The sequence below is a fragment of the Urocampus carinirostris genome, chromosome 16, assembly GCF_059441175.1.
Source record: "Urocampus carinirostris isolate Australia breed hairy pipefish chromosome 16, RoL_Ucar_1.0, whole genome shotgun sequence".
In the NCBI taxonomy this organism is placed as follows: domain Eukaryota; kingdom Metazoa; phylum Chordata; class Actinopteri; order Syngnathiformes; family Syngnathidae; genus Urocampus; species Urocampus carinirostris.
This window is the reverse complement of record NC_142364.1, coordinates 9,287,463-9,308,224: the sequence shown is the minus strand read 5'-3', so window position 1 is coordinate 9,308,224 and position 20,762 is coordinate 9,287,463. Positions and strand designations below refer to the sequence as shown.

At 42.0% G+C, this 20,762-nt stretch overlaps 1 protein-coding gene and 1 long non-coding RNA gene across 2 annotated transcripts in view; both read left to right on the top strand.

Annotated features, from left to right (window-relative positions):
- The window catches only part of LOC148350159 (proprotein convertase subtilisin/kexin type 5-like), a 75,207-nt gene extending 61,315 nt beyond the window's left edge, over positions 1 to 13,892 (top strand). The window contains exons 20-28 of the mRNA XM_088319994.1: positions 1,758 to 1,873; positions 4,366 to 4,468; positions 6,298 to 6,434; positions 8,389 to 8,589; positions 8,667 to 8,735; positions 11,913 to 11,955; positions 12,028 to 12,170; positions 12,282 to 12,358; positions 13,863 to 13,892. Coding sequence (XP_088176120.1) covers positions 1,758 to 1,873; positions 4,366 to 4,468; positions 6,298 to 6,434; positions 8,389 to 8,589; positions 8,667 to 8,735; positions 11,913 to 11,955; positions 12,028 to 12,170; positions 12,282 to 12,358; positions 13,863 to 13,892 — 919 coding nt within the window. The remainder of the gene's footprint in view (positions 1 to 1,757; positions 1,874 to 4,365; positions 4,469 to 6,297; positions 6,435 to 8,388; positions 8,590 to 8,666; positions 8,736 to 11,912; positions 11,956 to 12,027; positions 12,171 to 12,281; positions 12,359 to 13,862) is intronic.
- A 358-nt stretch (positions 13,893 to 14,250) lies between these two features.
- Positions 14,251 to 20,469, top strand: LOC148350158 (uncharacterized). Its single transcript, XR_015847117.1, has 3 exons — positions 14,251 to 14,440; positions 15,147 to 15,230; positions 20,293 to 20,469. It is a non-coding gene; the product is annotated as an uncharacterized LOC148350158 (long non-coding RNA).
- The last annotated feature ends 293 nt before the right edge of the window (positions 20,470 to 20,762 follow it).

Genomic DNA, 20,762 nt, shown 5'->3' with positions numbered 1-20,762 from the left:
CCAAATATGCTAAAAAAAGACAAAAGAAACTAGATATGAAACAAATTATGACTCACAACACGTGGTAAACTTTCTCTCCTGGCTTTGATCTCTTTGATCTTCGGCAAAACGAACATAAAATGCGACAGGAACAAAATGAAAATAAATCCAAACAGCTTGCCAACATCATTTTTGCCGTTCCATGTATTCCGTTACTCCCCAAGCCCGCACAAAATTTAGTCATTTTATTCATATTTAGTTTCTTTTGTCTTTTATTAGCATATTTGGTTGGAGTCATTCAAAAGTAATTGAAAGTAATCAAGGTAAAGTAACCCTACCCAACCCTGGTTAGGGTTATCCAAACCTACAATTATTATTGTACTTTCTTTACTACATTTTCCCTGTCATTTTCTAGCTGAACAATTTGTTCTAAAGAAATAAAAACATTAGAGGTCGGAGAATGGAACCTTGTGGAACACCTGAAAAAAAACTGTTAAGTTCTAGCACGCTACTGTCCTCCAGAAGACAGACTGGAAAACCCCATAGCTGTCGATGATTACCCCTGCTGACCTTAACCAGGAGTGGGTACTTTCAGGACTGTGCCTACAGCAGAAGCTGTCAAAGTGTTGCCTGAGTTAGGGTTATTATTGTACTTTCATTACGACATTTTTCCTTCATTTTTCTAGCTGAACTTTTATGTTCTGGAGAATTTAATAGCAACTGCAATAAAAACATCAAAGAGTGCAGAATGGAACCTTGTAGAACACAAAAAAAAACGTTAAGAGCCAGCATGCCACCGTCCTCCAGAGGGTGCTAACATACAGACAGATTGAAGGACCTGTTGATCATTACCCCAGCTGACTCTCATCAGGAGTGGGAACTTTAAAGACTGTGCCAACAGCAGAAGATCTTAAATCTTGCCTGGGTTAGGGTTACCTTAACCTACAATGATTATTTTACTTTCTTTACTACATTTACAGTAACCTTCAAATTTCTATCTGAACCTTTTGTTCTGCAGAATCCAATAGCAAATGAGTGGGGACTTCAAGGACTGTGCCTACAGCAAAAGCTGACAAATGATTGCCTAAGTTAGGGTTATCCAAACCTACAATTATTATTGTACTTTCTTTCCTACATTTTCCCTTCATTTTTCCAGCTGAACTTTTATGTTCTAGAGAATTTAATAGCAAATGCAATAAAAACATCAAACAGTGCAGAATGGAACCTTGTGGAACACCTAAAAAAAACTGTTCCAGCACGACACCATCCTCCAGAGGGTGCTAATAGACATGAGGACCCTACACCCTTTGACCATCACCCCAACTGACTCTCATCAGGAGTGGGATCTTTAAGGACTGTGCCAACAGCAGAAGATGGAAATGGTCTGCATTTATATAGTGCTTTTCAAGTCAAGACTTCCCAAAGCGCTTTACAATGTGCTTCACATTTCCCAATAGCGGCCGTGCAGCCATGTAAGGCGCTAACCTGCTTATTGGGGGTATATTAGGGGTTCAGGGTCTTACCCAAGGACACTTCGACATGTAACACGGAGGAGCCGGGATTCGAACTGCGATCTCTTGATCCCAAGACGAGCGCTCTACCTCCTGAGCCACTGCCGCCTCGAGTGTGATCTTTAAGGACAGTGCAGACAGCAAAAGCTGCTGGATCACTGATTGCTTTTTTTGCCTGCTACTTGGCAGATTTTCCTATTTCACCGGCGGATGTTGTCCCAATTACGATAAACGGGCATTAAGATCTACATTCTTGTGCTCCTACAGGTGCGACGCCAGCTGTCTCACCTGTGTTGGGCCGGAGCGGGCCAACTGCAGCAGCTGTTCGGGCAGCCGCGATCTGGAGGAGGGCGAATGTGTTCTCCCTACGGCCTGCACAGATGGTCAGCGTCTGCATGTTTTGATTGGCTCGCGTCTCCTGCTGTAAATCAACACAACAGGAGGCAGGGGGCACACGTTTAGCTAGTTCAGTGTTCTGGTTTGCCGGCGTCCCTGCGTCCTAGACGCATTTTTTTGCTGGGGATGCATAGCCTCAAATCGACGTGCGTCCCCGGGACAGAACTTTTTTGACACAAAATGGTTATTACAGTAATCCCTCGGTTATCACGTGTAATGTGGACCGAGACCACCCACAAAAACTGAAAATCCGCGAAGTAGCGGCGCCCCTTCAAAAATGCTTAAAAAAACGTGTACGGGTATACAGTATACCCCCCTGTATACGGTACACCATATACAATACGGGTAGAGAGAGTGAAATTCAAGTTATAACAAAAAAAAAACTGTAAAATATGTTGTATGTACACGGAATGGGACTGCGGCGAAACCACTACGAACGAACTACGAACTATAATTGTATTAACCGCTCTCAACCACATGCAGCCATCGCAGTTTATTTCGCTTGTTAACACTACCGGTTACATATTGAAAATAAAAACAGTGAAAATGTGATATTTGATGAGTGTTTGTGAAGCGTTTTGGGAAACAACAGTTCAAAAAATGGTCTGTGTTCATTTGAATGAAAGCGAAAGAGCTACCTTCTGACAATAACGACATACTTTAGCCAGCGGCATCAGCTTTTAAAACAAATACACGAAATTACACACAATTAGCAGTGTTTAGGTAGTACAAACAACCGCTCGCTTTTGGTATAATAAAGTCAAACTTGAGATGAAATGTGACAGAAGAGAATATACTTACGCCGCGTCGCCGAGTTCCTCCATGATAAACAGCGCCACAGAAGAAGGGGGTGAGGTGGGAGGAGTTAAAGGAGGGGGGTGAGCGAAGCGGTAACTCACCATGACTAAGCATTGTGTCAGGGCCTCCTCCTCCCCTTCACAATAAGAGTGTCCACACCGTGTCCTCAGTTGACATAAGCTCGCGCTTGCTCAAGTCAATAAATGCTTTTATTGAGAAGGTAAGGTATATTTTTTAGACCCGTAAAGCTCTGAACCCGCAAAAGTGGAACCGCGAACTTGCGAGGTTCCACTGTATTAACCTATTATATTTTTTTTTAAACAAAGATTTACCGCACTCCAAACTTTTCGTCAGGCATGTCCGCCATAGTTGTTTTGGTCTCGCGGTTCGAGTTTTGATCTGCACGCCGATCTCGAGTTGTGTGGTGAAAAGTCCGTCTTTTTTTAGAGAACCGGATTTTTCGGCTCAACTCATTAAAGAGAGCCGGCTCTCAAACGTCTCACTTGCTTTGATGCATTATATGACGAATGATGATGTTGTATAAAGAAGTTAAGAAAAAAAGGAAGTATAAAAGGAGAAAATGAAAAAAGACAGGTTTGTGGTTATCCCTTTAATCCGTATATTACCAACAACAATTTGATGCAGAAAATGAATTTATGATTTAATGATTAATCGTCGTGTAATCGTCCTTTTACCATATTTTCCGCACTATAAGGCGCACCTAAAAGCCTTTATTTTTTTTCAAAAGCTGACCATGCGCCTTATAATACAGTGCGCCTTATATATGGATCAATATTAAGTCGCAAAGTCTTGCAACTAAGGCAAGCAGCCGCCGACTCGATTTTCCCCCGAAGTCGTCCGCGATGTATGCTGGGATACATATGCCGGCGTTTCATTTCCCAGCCAATGTGTCAATCATCATTTGAATCGATCACTATTGGCTAAAGTTATTCGGAGGTAAAGGAGGCGGATCCTTTTTATCATTTACAGGCTCGCATAGGCTAAAGGGGCAAAACAAAGCCTGCGATTGGCCGAAAAAGATGAATGTGAATAGCAAGTTTGGTTGTCTACGGAGAAAACGTGTTTTACCATTCTGTATTTGTAAATATTTTACTCTCCTGGATTTATTACACTCACGGATAAAAGAGGACCATGGTTGCACATAATTATTGAACGCAACGACTTCCGTGAGCTACTCCGGCTATATATTTTCCCAGTATCTTGTTTCAGAGTGATATCGATGTTTCTGTGATGGGTCTTTTTTTAAATTCAACTCAAATCCAAGTGTTTATTGTCATATGCACAGTAAAGTTGCGAGCGAAAAAGAAAATAGAAACTAAGGAATGGTTGGCATTTCTTGAATCCCAAGACTTTAACCTTCTGAATGATATTTGGAACGATGCATTTGAGTGACATCGTACGGACACCGCATCCGCACGTGTCTACGACACGTATTTGCTTCTTTGCAAGCTTTGGGAATGTTAAGGGGGTAATCAGTTGGACTGAATCATCTGACTGTTTTGTCCACGTTCCCATTGTAGCGCCTTATAATCCGGTGCGCCTTATGTACGGAAGATATAGGACCAAAAGCTATTTTTGGGGGTGCGCTCTATAACCTGGTGCGCCTTATACGGTAATAAAATATGTAAATTATGATTCATTTTTGGTCCTTGCATGACAGGGGAATACCAGGCGGAGGACGGGAATTGCCTACCGTGCCACCCGACGTGCTCCAAGTGCGCCGGACCCCGGCATCAGGACTGCATGGCTTGCGGCACCTCACAGTAAGTCGGAATCACTGCAGAAAACGCTGAGACGCACAACATTGTCCCCACCTTCGACTCTCCGATTCGGATCGATACGCTAAAAGTGCTGAAAAGCGCTTAAAAGTGATGATTGTGCAAAAAAAAAACTCATTGTAAGTTTCTGTTTAAATTAAGTTCTTTAGGGTTACAGTGTCTTGACAATTAAGTGGGAATTTTCACCTTCCAAACATTTGTTTTTTGTCACCGTGTATAATAACTCACCACTAGAGGGCATTGCAGCTTATAATGGAGCTGGAGCGAGTGCATTGGAGGAAGACACAGTCCGGGAGTCCGAAACATACCACTTGGCAAAATTAGCAAACCCATTTCTTTATCTTCTTGCATTAGGTTCAGGACCAAGCATCCTGGACACACCCGGAGCGGCTGAAAAGAGCAAAGAGCTGGAGTTAGTCAGAGCTGGTGTAGGTGGCTAACTTTAGCATAGCAGCTAGCAGGAGGAGCTACTAAAAACCCCAATGAAAGATTATAAGAGCAAAGCAGAATTTGATTCGGGTCAGGACCCTGAATCCTGGAACTCTGGGATGTCTGTTTGCATGACCAACCGTGGAAGAGTGGCTAGAGATAGAAACCACGTGAAAAAAATACCCGATTCCAACTGGGTGACGTTTACTCGCTGGCAAAGGCAAGTCACACCCAAGGACGAAGCAGAGGACAATAATAATAGTAGCTAGTGGCGAACCATTGCCTGCAGCTAAGTTGCTAACATGAGTGGCTAGAGCAGGAAACAAAAGACAAAAGTGGAAGATGTTTAAATTACTTGACTTGGCGACATTCTTTTGCAAGACCAGCACGTAAAGGGAATGACCCTGAAGAATAACGCCGTAGCAGCTAACAATAATTTAAAACAGCTAGCAGCGAGTCATAGCCTTCTGCTAAGTGGCCAAAGTGAGTGGCTAGAGAAGGAAAGAGTGGGAGAAAAAAAACTCTCTGCAACATTTGCTTGCATGAGCAGCAGGGGAAGAGAAGTGACCTCAAAGAACGAAGTAAGGCAGCAGACAATAACGATAGCGGCTAGTGGCAAGCCATAGCCTGCTGATAGGTGGCTAAAACGTGTGGCTAGATAAGGAAACAGTGGTGGAAAAAACTGATGCCTGAATCTTCAGGACTCTGTAACATTCACTTGCATGAGCAGCAGGGCAAGAGAAGGACAGAGTAGAAGCAGCGAATAATAACCGTAGCGGCTTGTGGCGAGGCATAGCCTGATGATAGGTGGCTAAAATGAGTGGCTAGAGAAGGAAACAGTGGGGATAAATAGCCCGATTACTAAATCCTCGGGACTCTGCAACATTCACTTGCATGAGCAGCAGGGCAAGAGAAGTGATCCCAAAGGACAAAGTAGAAGCAGCGAACAATAACTATGGCGGCTCGGGGCAAGCCATAGCCTGCAGCTAAGGGGCTAAAATAAGTGGCTAGAGAAGGAAAGAGTGGGGGCAAAAAACAGATGCCTGAATCTTGGGACTCTGAAACATTCGCTTGCATGAGCAGCAGGGGAAGAGAAGTGGCCCCAAAGGACAAAGTAGAAGGCGAGCCATAGCCTGCTGTTAAGGGGCTAAAATAAGTGGCTAGAGAAGGAAAAAGTGGAGAAAAAAGCCTGATGCTTGAATCTTGGGACTCTGAAACATTGGCTTGCATGAGCAGTTGCGAGTGAACCCAAAGGACAAAGCAGGAGCAGCAAACAGTCCCTATTTTCCAGCCATGGCCTGCTGCCAAGTAGCTCAAATGAGTGGCTAGAGAAGAAGACAGTAGAAAAAAGGAAGTGTCTGAATCGCTTTTACTCCTGGTTACAGAGTTCTGGACGAGGGCCGCTGCCTGTCCGAGTGCGCCCGGGGAAAATATGGCTCAGGTGGGCGGTGCCACCTGTGTGACCACACCTGTGCTACCTGCGTGGAGGCGGGGCCTAACAACTGCACTACTTGCGATAAAGGTGAGCCCTCCTCTTTTTGCTGTATTTCGCGGGTGCGCTGCTCACTACAGCCAGCAGAGGGCTCTGTGTTTCGAAACGATACGAATTAAAACAAAAGAATACATAAGGTTTTTATTTCAAGTACTAAATTAGCGATTTCGTTTTTTAGTATTATTATATTTGTGTTTGAGTATTTGCATTCTAGGAATTTTGCAGTTTTTCAATAGTGTTCTTTTTTAGTATTTCTGCAGGACATTTATAGTATTTCTGTAGTATGTATTCAGTAGTCTTTTGTAGTGTTTTAGTGGTATTTATTTTTGTAATATTTCCATAGTAGTATTTTTGTAGTACGTCTGTAATAGTATTGATGTATTATAGTACTATTGTACTACTTCTGTAGTATTACTCTTGTAGTATTTCTACAATAGTACTACTTTTATAATATTTTTCTAGTATGTCTGCAGTAATATTTCTGTAGTATTTTTGTTGTACTATGTCAGTGGTATTATTTATGTAGTATTCCAAGAGTGCTATTCCTCTAGTATCTATGTATTATAGTCCTACTGTAGTAGTACTTTTGTCCTATCTTGTAGTGTTTCTGCAGTAGTATTTTTGTAGTACTTCTGTAGTAGTATTTTGTAGTATTTCTGTATGATTTTTGTCGTATTTCTGCAGTACTTTTATCATATTTTTCTAGTATGTCTGCAGTAGTATTTCTGTAGTATTTTTGTTGTAGTATGTCAGTGGTATTATTTATGTAGTATTCCAATAGTGCCATTCCTCTAGTATCTATGTATTATAGTACTACTGTAGTAGTACTTTTGTACTACTTTGTAGTGTTTCTGCAGTAGTATTTTTGTAGTATTTCTGTAAGTGTATTTTGTAGTATTTCTGCAGTAGTATTTTGGGAGTACTTTTAAAGTATCTCTCTAGTATGTCTGCAGTAGTATATTCTTTGTAGTATGTCAGTGGTATTATTTCTGTAGCATTCCTATAATACTATAGAAGTACTTTTGTACTACATTGTAGTGTTCCCGCAGTAGTATTTTTGTAGTACTTCTATCGTAGAATTTTTGTAGTACTTCTGTAGTAGTATTTTTGTAGTATTTATCTAGTATTTTTGTAGTATTTCTCTAGTATGTCTGCAGTTGTGTTTCTGTAGTATTTCAGTGGTATTATTCTGGAGTATTCCAATAGTTCCTCTAGTATTTATGTATTATAGTACTACTGTAGTACTACTTTGTAGTATTTCTGTAGTAGCATTTTGTAGTATTTCAGCAGTATTTCTGTATGATTTTTTTCGGGTAATTCTGCAGTACTTTTATAGTATTTCTCTAGTATGTCTGCAGGAGTATTTCTGTCATTTTTTTGTTGCAGTATGTGAGTGGCATTATTCCTGTAGTATTCCAACAGTGCTATTCCTCGAGTATTTATATATCATAGTACTACTGTAGTAATACTTTTGAACTACTTTGTAGTATTTCTGTAGTAGTTTTGTAGTACTTCTGTCGTAGTATTTCGTAATATTTTTGCAGTCCTATTTTTGAAGTATTTCTGTATGATTTTCTTGGTATTTCTGCAGTACTTTTAACGTGTTTTTGTTGTATTCCTATAATGCTGTAGTAGTATGTTTGTACTACATTGTAGTATTTCTGCAGTAGTATTTCTGTAGTATTTTTGTAGTATTTCTCTAGTATGTCTGCAGTTGTATTTTTGTAGTATTTTTGTTTTAGTATGTCAGTGGTATTATTTCTGTAGTATTCCAATAGTGCTATTCCTCTAGTATTTATGTATTAATAGTACTACTGTAGTCGTACTTTTGTAATACTTCGCAGTATTTCTGCAGTAGTATTTTTGTAGCATTTCTATAGTAGTATTTTTGTAGTATTTCTGTAGAGTTTTTGAAACGCTATCATTTCTGGGGGGTGCCGAAACGGGCTCGTTACGCCCCTGCAAACCACCGCAATCCCGGCAGATAAATTCTCGATGGAGCGTTACCTCCACCAAGGCCGCTGCGTGGACGCCTGCCCGGAATTCTTCTTCCACGCCGAGGGGGGGCGCTGCGAGGCATGCCCGCCCCCTTGCAGGATCTGCACAAGCTCCGCCCACTGCCTCGCCTGCAACGACTCCTACTACGTAGAAGACGGCGTTTGTGTAAAGCTGGAGTGCGGAGAAGGTAAGAGGAGTCGCGGAAACGTCGATCGGCTTCCTGCTTACAAAATAAAACCATTTCCGGTTCGGGTTTTTTTTCAGGGGAAGTGGAGGATCCGGATTACAGCGACTGCCAGGCGTGCGAGGAGGGCTGCAGGAAGTGTGTTCTATGTGAGAGTTAACGCGTTTTTAGCGATCACACCAAACGTTATGATGGACTGCTTTTATTTTTAAAGAACAACAAAACCGCACGTTTACATTATTTTCAATTAAAATATGTTAGCTCTTTTCTATACTACGATAAAACACATACATAGTTTTCATTTTATTTTAATTATTCAAACAATTGCTCGCTTTATTTATAATTTACCTATTTCTCCAAAACAAAATCATATTTTTAAATTTTAAATGGTATTTTTATTTACTTTTATACTGAATTATTTTATAGCATTTTATTTATAACTTAGCTATAATTCCAAATTTCGTGATTATTTTTAGTAAAAACGCAATCTATTATTTTCTAAATATTTTTTTAAATGTTTTAATTATTACTAAAATTTTGGGATATTTTGTATATTTAGTCGTTATTCCAAATGTCATTATTGTTTATATTTGAATAAGAACAAAACTTTTTCTTTTTAAATAATTTTAGTTATTATTCCAAGTCAAACGATTATCTTTATTTTTTGTTTACTTATTCTTAAAAACATTAAACTTACTATTATTCCAAATTTACTAGTTTTTAATGGGAATAATACATTTTATTTCTTTTTTTTTACTTTTTCTACCAAAATAATGCTACTGATTTTATATTTTAGCTATTATTACATGTCTCATCATTTAGAATAACAACGTTTTTTTCCTTTTACAATTTTATTTAACTCAGTATCTATATTTTATTATTCATGCTAACAAATAATGCTAACCACGATCTGCTAAAAAAGTTATGCTAACGGGTACATGCTAACCGCTACATAAGTAATTATGCTAACTGCTACATGTTTACGAGTTAACAGCTACATGCTAACGAATTATGATAACAAATTATGCTAACAAATACATGCTAATGTGTCACGTAAACAAGTCATGCTAACAGCTACAGGCCAACATCTGCATACTAACGCGTTGTGCTAACGGCAACGTGCTAACAAGTCATGCTAACGGCTCAATGCTGACTGCTTCATGCTAAGAATTATGCTAACATTACATGCTAAATATTGATGCTAACGGCTACATGCTAACAGCTACATATTTAATTATGCCAACTGCTACATGTTTACGAGTCATGCTAACAGCTTCATGCTAACGATTTAAAATAACGGCTTTATGGGAACGAAATGTGCTAACAGCTACATGCTAACAAATTAGGATAAATGGTAAATGGTCTGCATTTATATAGCGCTTTTCAAGTCAACGAAGACCTCCTAAAGCGCTTTACAATGTGCTTCACACTTACCCATTCACACACACACTCACACACCAATAGCGCCTACCTGCATAAAACTACTGTAATGATACAATAATACTATGAAAATACTACAGATATACAACAAACAATCTACTTTCAGAATACAACAAAAGTATAACAAATTATGCTCACAAATACATGCTAACGTGTCACGTTAACAACTCATGCTAACAGCTACATGCCAACGGCTACATACTAACGCATGTTGCTAACTGCTTCATGCTAACAAATCATGTTATCCATTACATGCTAAAGAGTCATGCCAACAGTTTTATGCTAACGATTTAAGTTAACGGCTACATGCAACGGCTACATGCTAACAAAATATGCTAATGAATACATGCTAACAGCTACATGCTAACAAATTATGCTAAAAAAAATGCTAACAAATACATGGTAACGTGTCACGTTAACAACTCATGCTAACAGCTACATGCCAACGGCTACATACTAACGCATGATGCTAACTGCTTCATGCTAACAAATCATGTTATCCATTACATGCTAAAGAGTCATGCCAACAGCTTCATGCTAACGATTTAAGCTAACGGCTACATTCTAACAGCTACATGCTAACAAAATATGCTAATCCATACATGCTAACAGCTACATGCTAACAAATTATGCTAAAAATAATATGCTAACGAATACATGCTAACGTGTCACGTTAAACACTCATGCTAACAGCTACATGCCAACGGCTACATACTAACGCATGTTGCTAACTGCTTTATGCTAACAAATCATGTTAACCATTACATACTAAAGAGTCATGCCAACAGCTTCATGCTAACGATTTAAGCTAACGGCTACACTCTAACAGCTACATGCTAACAAAATATGCTAATGAATACATGCTAACAGCTACATGCTAACAAATTATGCTAAAAATAATATGCTAACGAATACAAGCTAATGTGTCACGTTAACAACTCATGCTAACAGCTACATGCCAACGGCTACATACTTACGCATGTTGCTAACTGCTTCATGCTAACAAATCATGTTATCCATTACATGCTAAAGAGTCATGCCAACAGCTTCATGCTAACGATTTAAGCTAACGGCAACACTCTAACAGCTACATGCTAACAAAATATGCTAATGAATACATGCTAACAGCTACATGCTAACAAATTATGCTAAAAATAATATGCTAACGAATACATGCTAACGTGTCACGTTAACAACTCATGATAACAGCTACATGCCAACGGCTACATACTTACGCATGTTGCTAACTGCTTCATGCTAACAAATCATGTTATCCGTTACATGCTAAAGAGTCATGCCAACAGCTTCATGTTAACGATTTAAGCTAACGGCTAACGGAATATGCTAATGGCTACATGTTAACAATTTCTGCTAACAGTTACATGCTAACAAATTATGCTAAAAAATATGCTAACAAATACATGCTAACGTGTTTCGTTAACACTTACATAATAACAAGTTATCCACTCGTTAGCATCCCTTGGCTAAACTTCCCTGGATCCCGTGGTGACCCAATGAAACGAACGAGCCCTTCAAAATGTTATGACACAGTGTAATAACAGTGTTATTACTATGTTATTACTAAAACCAGGTTCAAAATAACAAATCCATCTTACTTGATACATGCTAACAACTCAATGCTACCAGTTTGATGCGAAATCTTCCGGATCCAGCACCGGGATTGTGGTATTGTGTAGTTACTTATTCTTTTACTCCATTTTTCGCTGCAAAGGCACACTCCTTTTTCTTTTTTTCCTTTTTTTTTCTTTTTTCTCCAGCGAGCATTGCTAAAATTATTTTCTGATCCATACCGAAGTGGCCGCTCTCCATTTTGTTCCCCTTCTCTTTAAAAATGAAAACCGAGCTAGCTTCTCTGCTTCCAACAGATAACCCCAGACATTGCCTGTCCTGCAAAGAAGGGTTTTACAAGTAAGCCTCGCACCATTTCACTTTCTTCTCGGTTTTTAAGCTTTTTTTGAGCGGCCTCCATTTTGTGCGCAGCTTCCAGGACGGCTGCTACAAAAACTGCCCGGCCAAAACGTATAACGTGGACGAAGAAATGTCCTGCGTCCCGTGCGAAGACAACTGCGTTAGTTGCGACCAACACGAGTGCTACTGGTGCGAGAGCGATCTCTTCCTCTCTGGTAAACGGCCCTCTCTCGTCCATTTTCTAATTAGAGCGGGAAAAGCTGCCCCCTGCTGGAGGAATTCTCCGTTTTGGAGTTAAAAATGGCTGACCTGTGTGAATTGTGTAGATCCGAGGGGAAAATGGTTTGAGGGTGTGTGGGTTCTGGAGATTTCTCAGAGAGTGAACTGGGCGGACAGAGAGAGTGTGAGTGTGGGAGAGAGAGAGAGAGAGAGAGAGAGAGAAATAAAGAGAAAAAGAGGGGGGGAATAAAGTGAGAGAAAGAAGGGGGTAATTAGGGAAAGAGAAAGGTAAAGCAGAAGGGTGAGAAAAAAATGAGAGGGAGAAAGCGGGAGGGAAAGAGAAGTGAAAGAGGGAGAGGAGGACAGGGTTCGTGAGATTTCCCAGGGAGTCAACAGGGCAAGGGCGGACAGAGAGAGAGAGTGAGTGGGGAAAGAGGGAAAGAGAGAGAGAAATAAAGAGGAAAAAGGGGGGGATAAAGTGAGAGAGTGAGGGAGAGAGAGAAAGATGGAGAAAGAGAGGGAGAGGGAGAGGAGGACAGGGTTCGTGAGATTTCCCAGGGAGTCAACAGGGCAAGGGCGGACAGAGAGAGAGAGTGAGTGGGGAGAGAGAAATAAAGAGGAAAAAAGGGGGGATAAAGTGAGAGAGTGAGGGAGAGAGAGAAAGATGGAGAAAGAGAGTGAGAGGGAGAGGAGGACAGGGTTTGTGAGATTTCCCAGGGAGTGAACTGGGCGGATAGAAAGAGTGTAAGCAGGAAAGACAGATAAAAAGATGGAGAAATAAAGAGAAAGAGAGGAAGAAAGAAAGAAAGGATGGGAGATAGTCAAAGAATGAAGGGGATAAGTGGGAAAAAGAAAAGTAAAGCAGGAGGGTGAGGAAAAATGAGAGGGAGAAAGAGAAAATGAGAAAGAGGGGGAGGGAAAAAGAGAGAGAGAAAGTAGGGGAGAAAAAGGAAGAGATGGAGAGAGAGGAGGGTAGGGTTCTTGAGATTTCTCATAGACTGAACTGGGCGGACAGAGAGTGTGAGAAGGAGGGAGAAAGAGAGAAAGAAAGAGAGGGAGAGAGAAAGAGAGGGAGAAGAGAGGACAAGCTTCTTAAAATCGGGCAGACAGAGAGAGTGAGAGCGAGGGAGGGAGAGAGAAAGAGAGGGAGAAAGAGAGAGAAAAAGGGAAACAGAAAGAGAAAGAAGGTAGAAAGAGGGAAAGAGGGAGAGAGAGAAAGAGAGGGAGACAGAAAAAGAAAAGGAGACAGAGAGAGAAAGAGGGAGGTACTAAGAAAGAGAAGGAAGGGGAGAAATATGGAGAGAGAAGAGGGTGGGGTTATAAAGAACTCACAGAGCGTGAATGGGGCACACAGAATGAGAAAGAAAGAGAGAGACAGAGAAAGAGATAAAAAGAAAAATAGAGGGACAGAGAGAGAGAGAGAAAGAAGGGGAGAAAGAGGGAGAGACAGAGGGAGAAAGCAGGAGGGAGAAAGGAGAATAGATCGACGGTCCCCATTTGCAGCAATATGTGTTCTGAAATAATGGATTACTAATTCAATCCACAAATTCTGGTAGCTAACACAATTAGCTCATGTCACTGGGGTGCCTGCTACCATTGGCAAGTTGTTGGATAACGATGTGTTTTCTTCCTGTTCATTATCTCGAGCTCTGTTTCCATGGTTATCACGTTTTTGCTTCTCCCTTTAGCATCACTTTTGGGACCCTTTTGGTCGATAAATTGAGTTCTTTTCAGAAAATTCGTAACAAAACAAAGGGAGAAAAGGCTGTGACGTCGACCAATAGTAGATGAGCATTTAAGAGACGTAACTTGCAAAGTTTTAAGTACTAAAACACAAGTTTTGGACGTTTTTTGGTTATGCGACATAATTTGTTGTTTATATAAAAAAAATAATGGGAAAATGCCTTAACCAGGGGCTGAAAATACATTGTATCCCACAACAAAATATTGTAAGCTCCAGACGCTTATTTTTACCTGAGAAAGGCAAAATAAGCGTTAAGAAACTGACAGCTCCCCCTAGTGGCCTGGCATGCGAATGTCACCTATTTCATTTCCATTCCCCCAGAGGGAAAGTGTGTCTCTGAATGCCCCGAGGGATCCTACGCCGACGAGGACACCAACGACTGCGAGGAATGCTACGCCGACTGCTCTCGATGCGACGGGCCCGGGGACCGAGATTGCGTATCGTGCGCGGACGGGAAAGCGCTAAAAGACGGAAAATGCGTCACAGACATCGACTTCTGCCCCCTGTCGACGTTTCGTGACGGTGAGAGGAGCCATTGCACGGATCCTGGACGAATTTAGCATTGGGTGCTCTTTCCAAAGTCTTCGAATTATAAGAAATTATAGGTCAAGTCAAGGCTAGCTGCGAGCAATAGCCTGCAGCCAAGTGGCTAGAGAAGGAAACAGGGGGGAAAGTGGAAACTGTCGAAATCACAGGATTTGGTGTCGTCTTCTTGCATTACGAGCTGTGGAAGGCGAGTGACACTGAAGAAAAACGCAGGAGTAGCTAAAATTAGCCAGAGATAATCCATAGCCTGTCGCTAAGTGGCTAACCGAAGTGGCTAGAGAAGGAAACAGGGGGGGAAAGTGCAATCTTTCGAAATCACAGGATTTGGTGTCGTCTTCTTGCATTACGAGCTGTGGAAGGCGAGTGACACTGAAGAAAAACGCAGGAGTAGCTAAAATTAGCTATAAATAATCCATAGCCTGACGCTAAGTGGCTAACCTAAGTGGCTAGAGAAGAAAAAAGCGGAAAAAAACCACCTTAATTTCTGCACTCGTCGATGTTTCCTGGCATGAGTCGCTGTGGAAGGACGAACCCGCAGCAACTAGTATTAAAACTAGCTAGCGGCTAACATGGGTGGCCCCTGAGCTAAAATGACACCCCTTATTTAAAAGAAGTATTTCTACACCACTAGGGGTCGCTATATAATACACACTGTACCTTTAAATATTTTTTGCTTTGGCAGATGACGGCCAGTGTGCGGCTTGCCATCCATCCTGCGAATCCTGCTCCGGGAAAAACAAGGACCAGTGTACAAAATGTACAAAAGGTAACAGACTTTTAAGACCCTTTTCCAGGCCTGAATTCAAGCACTTTTTAAGGACTTTTAAAGAAAAAATTTCCAATTTTTCCAGTACCTTTAAAAGTTGCCAATCCTGTACTTTCCAGATCCACAAATATATCCGATTTTTTTATCTTGCATGTGCATTTATCAAGACATATAATTTTAAGATCCTGAGTTAATCTCCAATAAATTAGTTTTTGAGACAAATGTCTCCCCCTATAGGTATTCAGGTAATAATGACAGTAATATGTACTGTAAATTCCGGACTATAAGCCGCTACTTTTTTCCTAAACTTTCAACCCTGCGGCTTATTCAGTGATGCGGCCAATTTATGTCATTTTCGCGCTCGGTAACAAAAGGTAAGATTTAGACCGCTGGAATATATGTGCAGAAGAAGACTGCAACTTCTTGGCTTGTGCATAAATTAAATTAGCATAAACATATCCTCATCATGCAAAATGCAAAAAGAAAGGCACATGACGCAACTTTCAAGCTAAAAGCAATCGAGCAGTCCGATAAAGAAGGATTTTTACAAGTAGGGTATGTTTTTAGAACAGACCCGTTTACTGTGTTGCGAGCGTGTTGCTACTATTAACTGCCCTGTCACAGGTATCATTTGGGATGAAAGTTATATTATTACCGTAAATTCCAGGCTATAGAGCGCACCTGATTATAAGCCACACCCACCACATTTTAAGAGGAAAACCGATTTTGTACATACACAAGCTGCACCTGTATATAAGCCACATGCGCCCACATTTAGATATGTAACACAATCACAAAATTAACCCAATCCCGAATTTGAGTCCCGCGATTGTAACTGAAAATAAAGTACAAAGTCCAAAAAGCCACAGCCGGCGAAATGAACAGAAAATGATACCGGTTCTTAAGGTTTGATGCAAACCTGCAGAGTCCGGGTACCCGTTGAAACTAATCCAAGGAAAAAAAGTCCATATTTCCAAAGGTAAGGGTGGGGAAAAATATATATCCACTATTGTTCGCCGCGACAACAGGTCTCACTCACCTTTACCCCACTTCCCGTCAGCCCGCGTTTGCTCCGCCCCTCTTTTTTAATTTGCAAAACATATCAGAATAAGTGTCTCAAATAAACACTTTACAAAAATATACTGGTGCAAATACATATTATACATGGTTACACATATTTACAAAGAAAGACGGTACACCGAGAGAGTTTTCAAAGCTTTAATAATAATAATATAACTTTCATCCCAAACCGTGCCTGTGAAGGGTAGCAACACGCTACTAGCAACACGCTCGCAACACTGTAAACGGTCTGCTAAAAAAATCATACCGTACATGTAGAAACCACGGTAAACCGTCCTCATCTTCCTCCTTATAACTGACGTCATCAAAGTCGTCTTCCCCAGTATGGGAAAGAGACTTTGCCATATAGACGTCGTCCCACGCTCCCTTATTCAAATACACGCTAGCAACACGCTCTCAAAGTGAAGTTTACATGCAATAGCTCTGTTTCCTGCTCGTTTGATTTTAGCTTGAAAGCTACGTCGCATGATGAGGATATGTCTGCGCTAAATTAATTTGTGCACAAGCTAAGAAGTTGCAGTCTTCCTCGGCGCATATATTCCACCCGTCTAAATCTTACCTTTTGTACTCGAGCGCCGCTGGCGGCTGTTAGAAAAATGACATAAATTGGCCGCATCACTGAATAAGCCGCAGAGTTGAAGGTTTGGGAAAAAACTAGCGGCTTGTAGTCCGGAATTTACGGTATTATTAAAGCTTTGAAAACTCTCTCGGTGTACCGTCTTTCTTTGTAAATACGTGTAACCATGTATAATATGTATTGGCAACTGTATATTTTTGTAATGTATTCATTTGAGACACTTATTCTGATATGTTTTGCACGGGCGAATGAAAAAGGAGGGGCGGAACAAACGCGGGGTGACGGGAAGTGGGGTAAAGGTGAGACCTATTTGTGGACGCGGCGGACAATAGTGGATATATATTTTTCCCACCCTTACCTTTGGAAATATGCACTTTTTTCCTTGGGTTACTTTCAACGGGACCTGGACTCTGCAGGTCTGCATCAAACCTTAAGTACTGGTATCATTTTCCTTTCATTTTGCCGGCTGTGATTTTTGGACTGTGTACTTTAATGAAGGACATTTAGTTTCAATCGCGGGACTTAATGTCGGGTTTGGGTTAATTTTCTGTTTGTGTTACATTTTTTTAATGTGGGCGCATGCGGCTTATATACAGGTGCGGCTTGTGTAAGTACAAAATCGGTTTTCCTCTTAAAATGTGGCGGGTGCGGCTTATAATCAGGTGCGCTCTATAGTCCGGAATTTACGGTAGCTTAAATTTTCAGTTGCAGGAAGTTCTTCTCATTACAATTTAGCACTCCTTTTTTGTGTGGCCCATGATATATGTTCATAATTGATTCAGTAATTATTACACATTTCATAGTTTTGTCGGACGGACCCAAACGCAGGACCCGCAGGATCTAAAAAGGGATGTGATCGAACCCCGACAACAACAACAACAAAAATAAAATGACTTAAGAGAAGGGAGACTGAAACCGGGACTGCTAAGGACCCCTCCTTAGTTTTAAGGGGTCTTGGGGTTGGCGAGAGACTTGAAAAGAAGATTTGGGAGTACCTTGAAGAAGATGCCGGTTAAGGAAGGTCTTGGGACACTGAGGGGAGGCTTGGAAGAGAAACCGGGAAAGGTGGTTTTGGGGTGGTAAAGACCTTGAAAAGAAGATTTGGGACTACCTTGAAGAAAATGCCTGGTGAAGAGGGTCTTGGGATGAGGAGGGGACTCCTTAGGAGGGGAGACTTGGGAGAGAAAGCTGGGAAGGTGGTTTAGGGGTGGTGAAGACCTTGAAAAGAAGATTTGGGACTACCTTGAAGAAAACCCCTGGTGAAGAGGGTCTTGGGACGAGGAATGGACTTCTGAGGAGGGGAGACTTGGGAGAGAAACCGGGAAAGGTGGTCTTGGGGTGGTGAAGGCTTTGAAAAGAAGATTTGGGACTACCTTGAAGAAAATGCCTGGTGAAGAGGGTCTTGGGATGAGGAGGGGACTCCTTAGGAGGGGAGACTTAGGATAGAAACTTGGGAAGGTGGTCTTGGAGTGGTGAAGACCTTGAAAAGAAGATTCGGGACTACCTTGAAGAAAAGCCCTGTTGAAGAGGGTCTTGGGACGAGGAAGGGACTTCTGAGGAGGGGAGACTTGGGAGAGAAACCTGGGAAGGTGGTTTTGGGGGTGGTGAAGACCTTGAAAAGAAGATTTGGGACTACCTTGAAGAAAACCCCTGGTGAAGAGGGTCTTGGGACGAGGAAGGGACTTCTGAGGAGGGGAGACTTGGGAGAGAAACCGGGAAAGGTGGTTTGGGGGTGGTGAAGACCTTGAAAAGAAGATTTGGGACTACCTTGAAGAAAACCCCTGGTGAAGAGGGTCTTGGGACGAGGAAGGGACTTCTGAGGAGGGGAGACTTGGGAGAGAAACTTGGGAAGGTGGTATGGGGTGGTGAAGACCTTGAAAAGAAGATTTGGGACTACCTTGAAGAAAATGCCTGGTGAAGAGGGTCTTGGGATGAGGAGGGGACTCCTTAGGAGGGGAGACTTGGGAGAGAAACTTGGAAAGGTGGTTTGGGGTGGTGAAGGTCTTTCTTGAAGGGAAGATTTAAGAGGACCTTGAAGAAAACACCTGGTGAAGAAGGTCTTGGGACGAGGATGGAACTGAAGAATAAAGTCTACTGAGAAGTGGAAAATTTAGAGGGAGACTTGAGAGGAGGTCTCTCTAAAATTATTTGGGAGTACCTTGAAGAAGATGCCTGTTGAGGAAGTTCTTGGCACACAGAGGAAAGACTTGGGAGATAAACTTGGGAAGATGGTCCTGGGGTGGTGAAGGTCTTGAAAAGATGATTTGAGAGTACCTTGAAGAAAACGCCTGGTGAAGAAGGTCTTGGACGAGGATGGAACTGAAGAAGCAAGTCCAGGACTACTGAGAAGGGGGACATGTAGAGGAAAACCTGAAAGGGGGTCTTGGGGTGGCGAATGTTTTGTGAAGAGGATTTGAGAGTATCTTGAAGAAGATGCCTGTTGAGGAAGGTCTTGGCACAAAGAGGAAAGACTTGGGAGATAAACTTGGGAAGATGGTTCTGGGGTAGTGAAGGTCTTGAAAAGATGATTTGAGAATACCTTGAAGAAAACGCCAGGTGAAGAAGGTCTAGGACGAGGATGGAACTGAAGAAGCAAGTCCAGGACTTCTGAGGAGGAGAACATTTAGAGGGAAACCTGAGAGGGAGTCTTGGGGTGGCGAATGTTTTGTGAAGAAGATTTGAGAGTATCTTGAAGAAGACGGCTGATGAAGAAGCTCTTGGGAAGAGAAGCTTGTCGTCAGGAAAGACGACTCAGCAATGTGGAACCGGAGACTCAAGTATTTATAGTAAGGGTTGGCTGATTGAGACTGGGAGGTTCGGGTTCGCGCCCCGGCCGAGTCATTCCTAAGACTTAAAAAGTGGTCGGCGGCGCCCTCTGTTGGCTGCGGCTGCATCGGCTCGCTACAACCAGCTCAGTAGCCTAGATGGTAAGGCGCCCGCTTTGAGACTGGGAGGTTCGGGTTCGCGCCCCGGCCGAGTCATTCCTAAGACTTAAAAAGTGGTCGGCGCCCCCTCTCTTGGCTGCGGCTGCATCGGGTCAGATGCAATCGACATTTCGTTCTGTGTACATTGTTACACAGAATGACAATACAAGGAAATTATTATTATTATTATTATTATTGGGAGAACCTGGGAGGAGTTGAGAAGAAGACTGGGAAATTGGGTAATTCTGCCATCTTTTGGAGAAGGGGAAGAACACGTTCAGGTGCACCTGTCTTCTTGGGCGTGACCTGTAGGGGGTGAGGTTGCCATACAAACTAATGCCATCTGCAGTTAATCACAAAAGACGAAACGCAATGGCAAAGTAAACACACAATGTCGGCGTCGTTTGTAAGCAGACTTGATGAGAAACATGGCAACAATTTCAAGCATCTACAAGCATTTCACCCGCTTTGGTTTTCACAGGTCGTTTCCTGAGCCCGCAACAAACGTGCGTGTCCAAATGCCCGCCGGGTTGGTCGGGCCGGGGCGGGCGGTGCCAGGCGTGCCCCCCCGGCTGCTGGTCCTGCCAGGACCCGGAACGCTGCACCCGCTGCCAGAGTGGCCCCGGGGCCCCATTCTTTCTGCAGGATGGACTATGCGTGCATCAGTGTGTCAGGTGGGATGCTCAGCACTTGCTCCTTTAAGGCAACATTGACATATGATTTGTTTGGCGTAAAAATATATATATTGCCGATAAGGTCTGAAATGGGACAATGCCATACAAACTCATGCCAGCTGCAGTTGATCACAAGAGACCAAATGCAATGACAAAGTAAAGCCACAATGTCGGCTTTGCCTTTGTTATGATGCAAAACGTTTAAAAAAAAAAATTCAGGGGGGTCATGTCTAGTACAGAAAAGTAACACATTGTGCTGCAATGAAGACCATTGTTT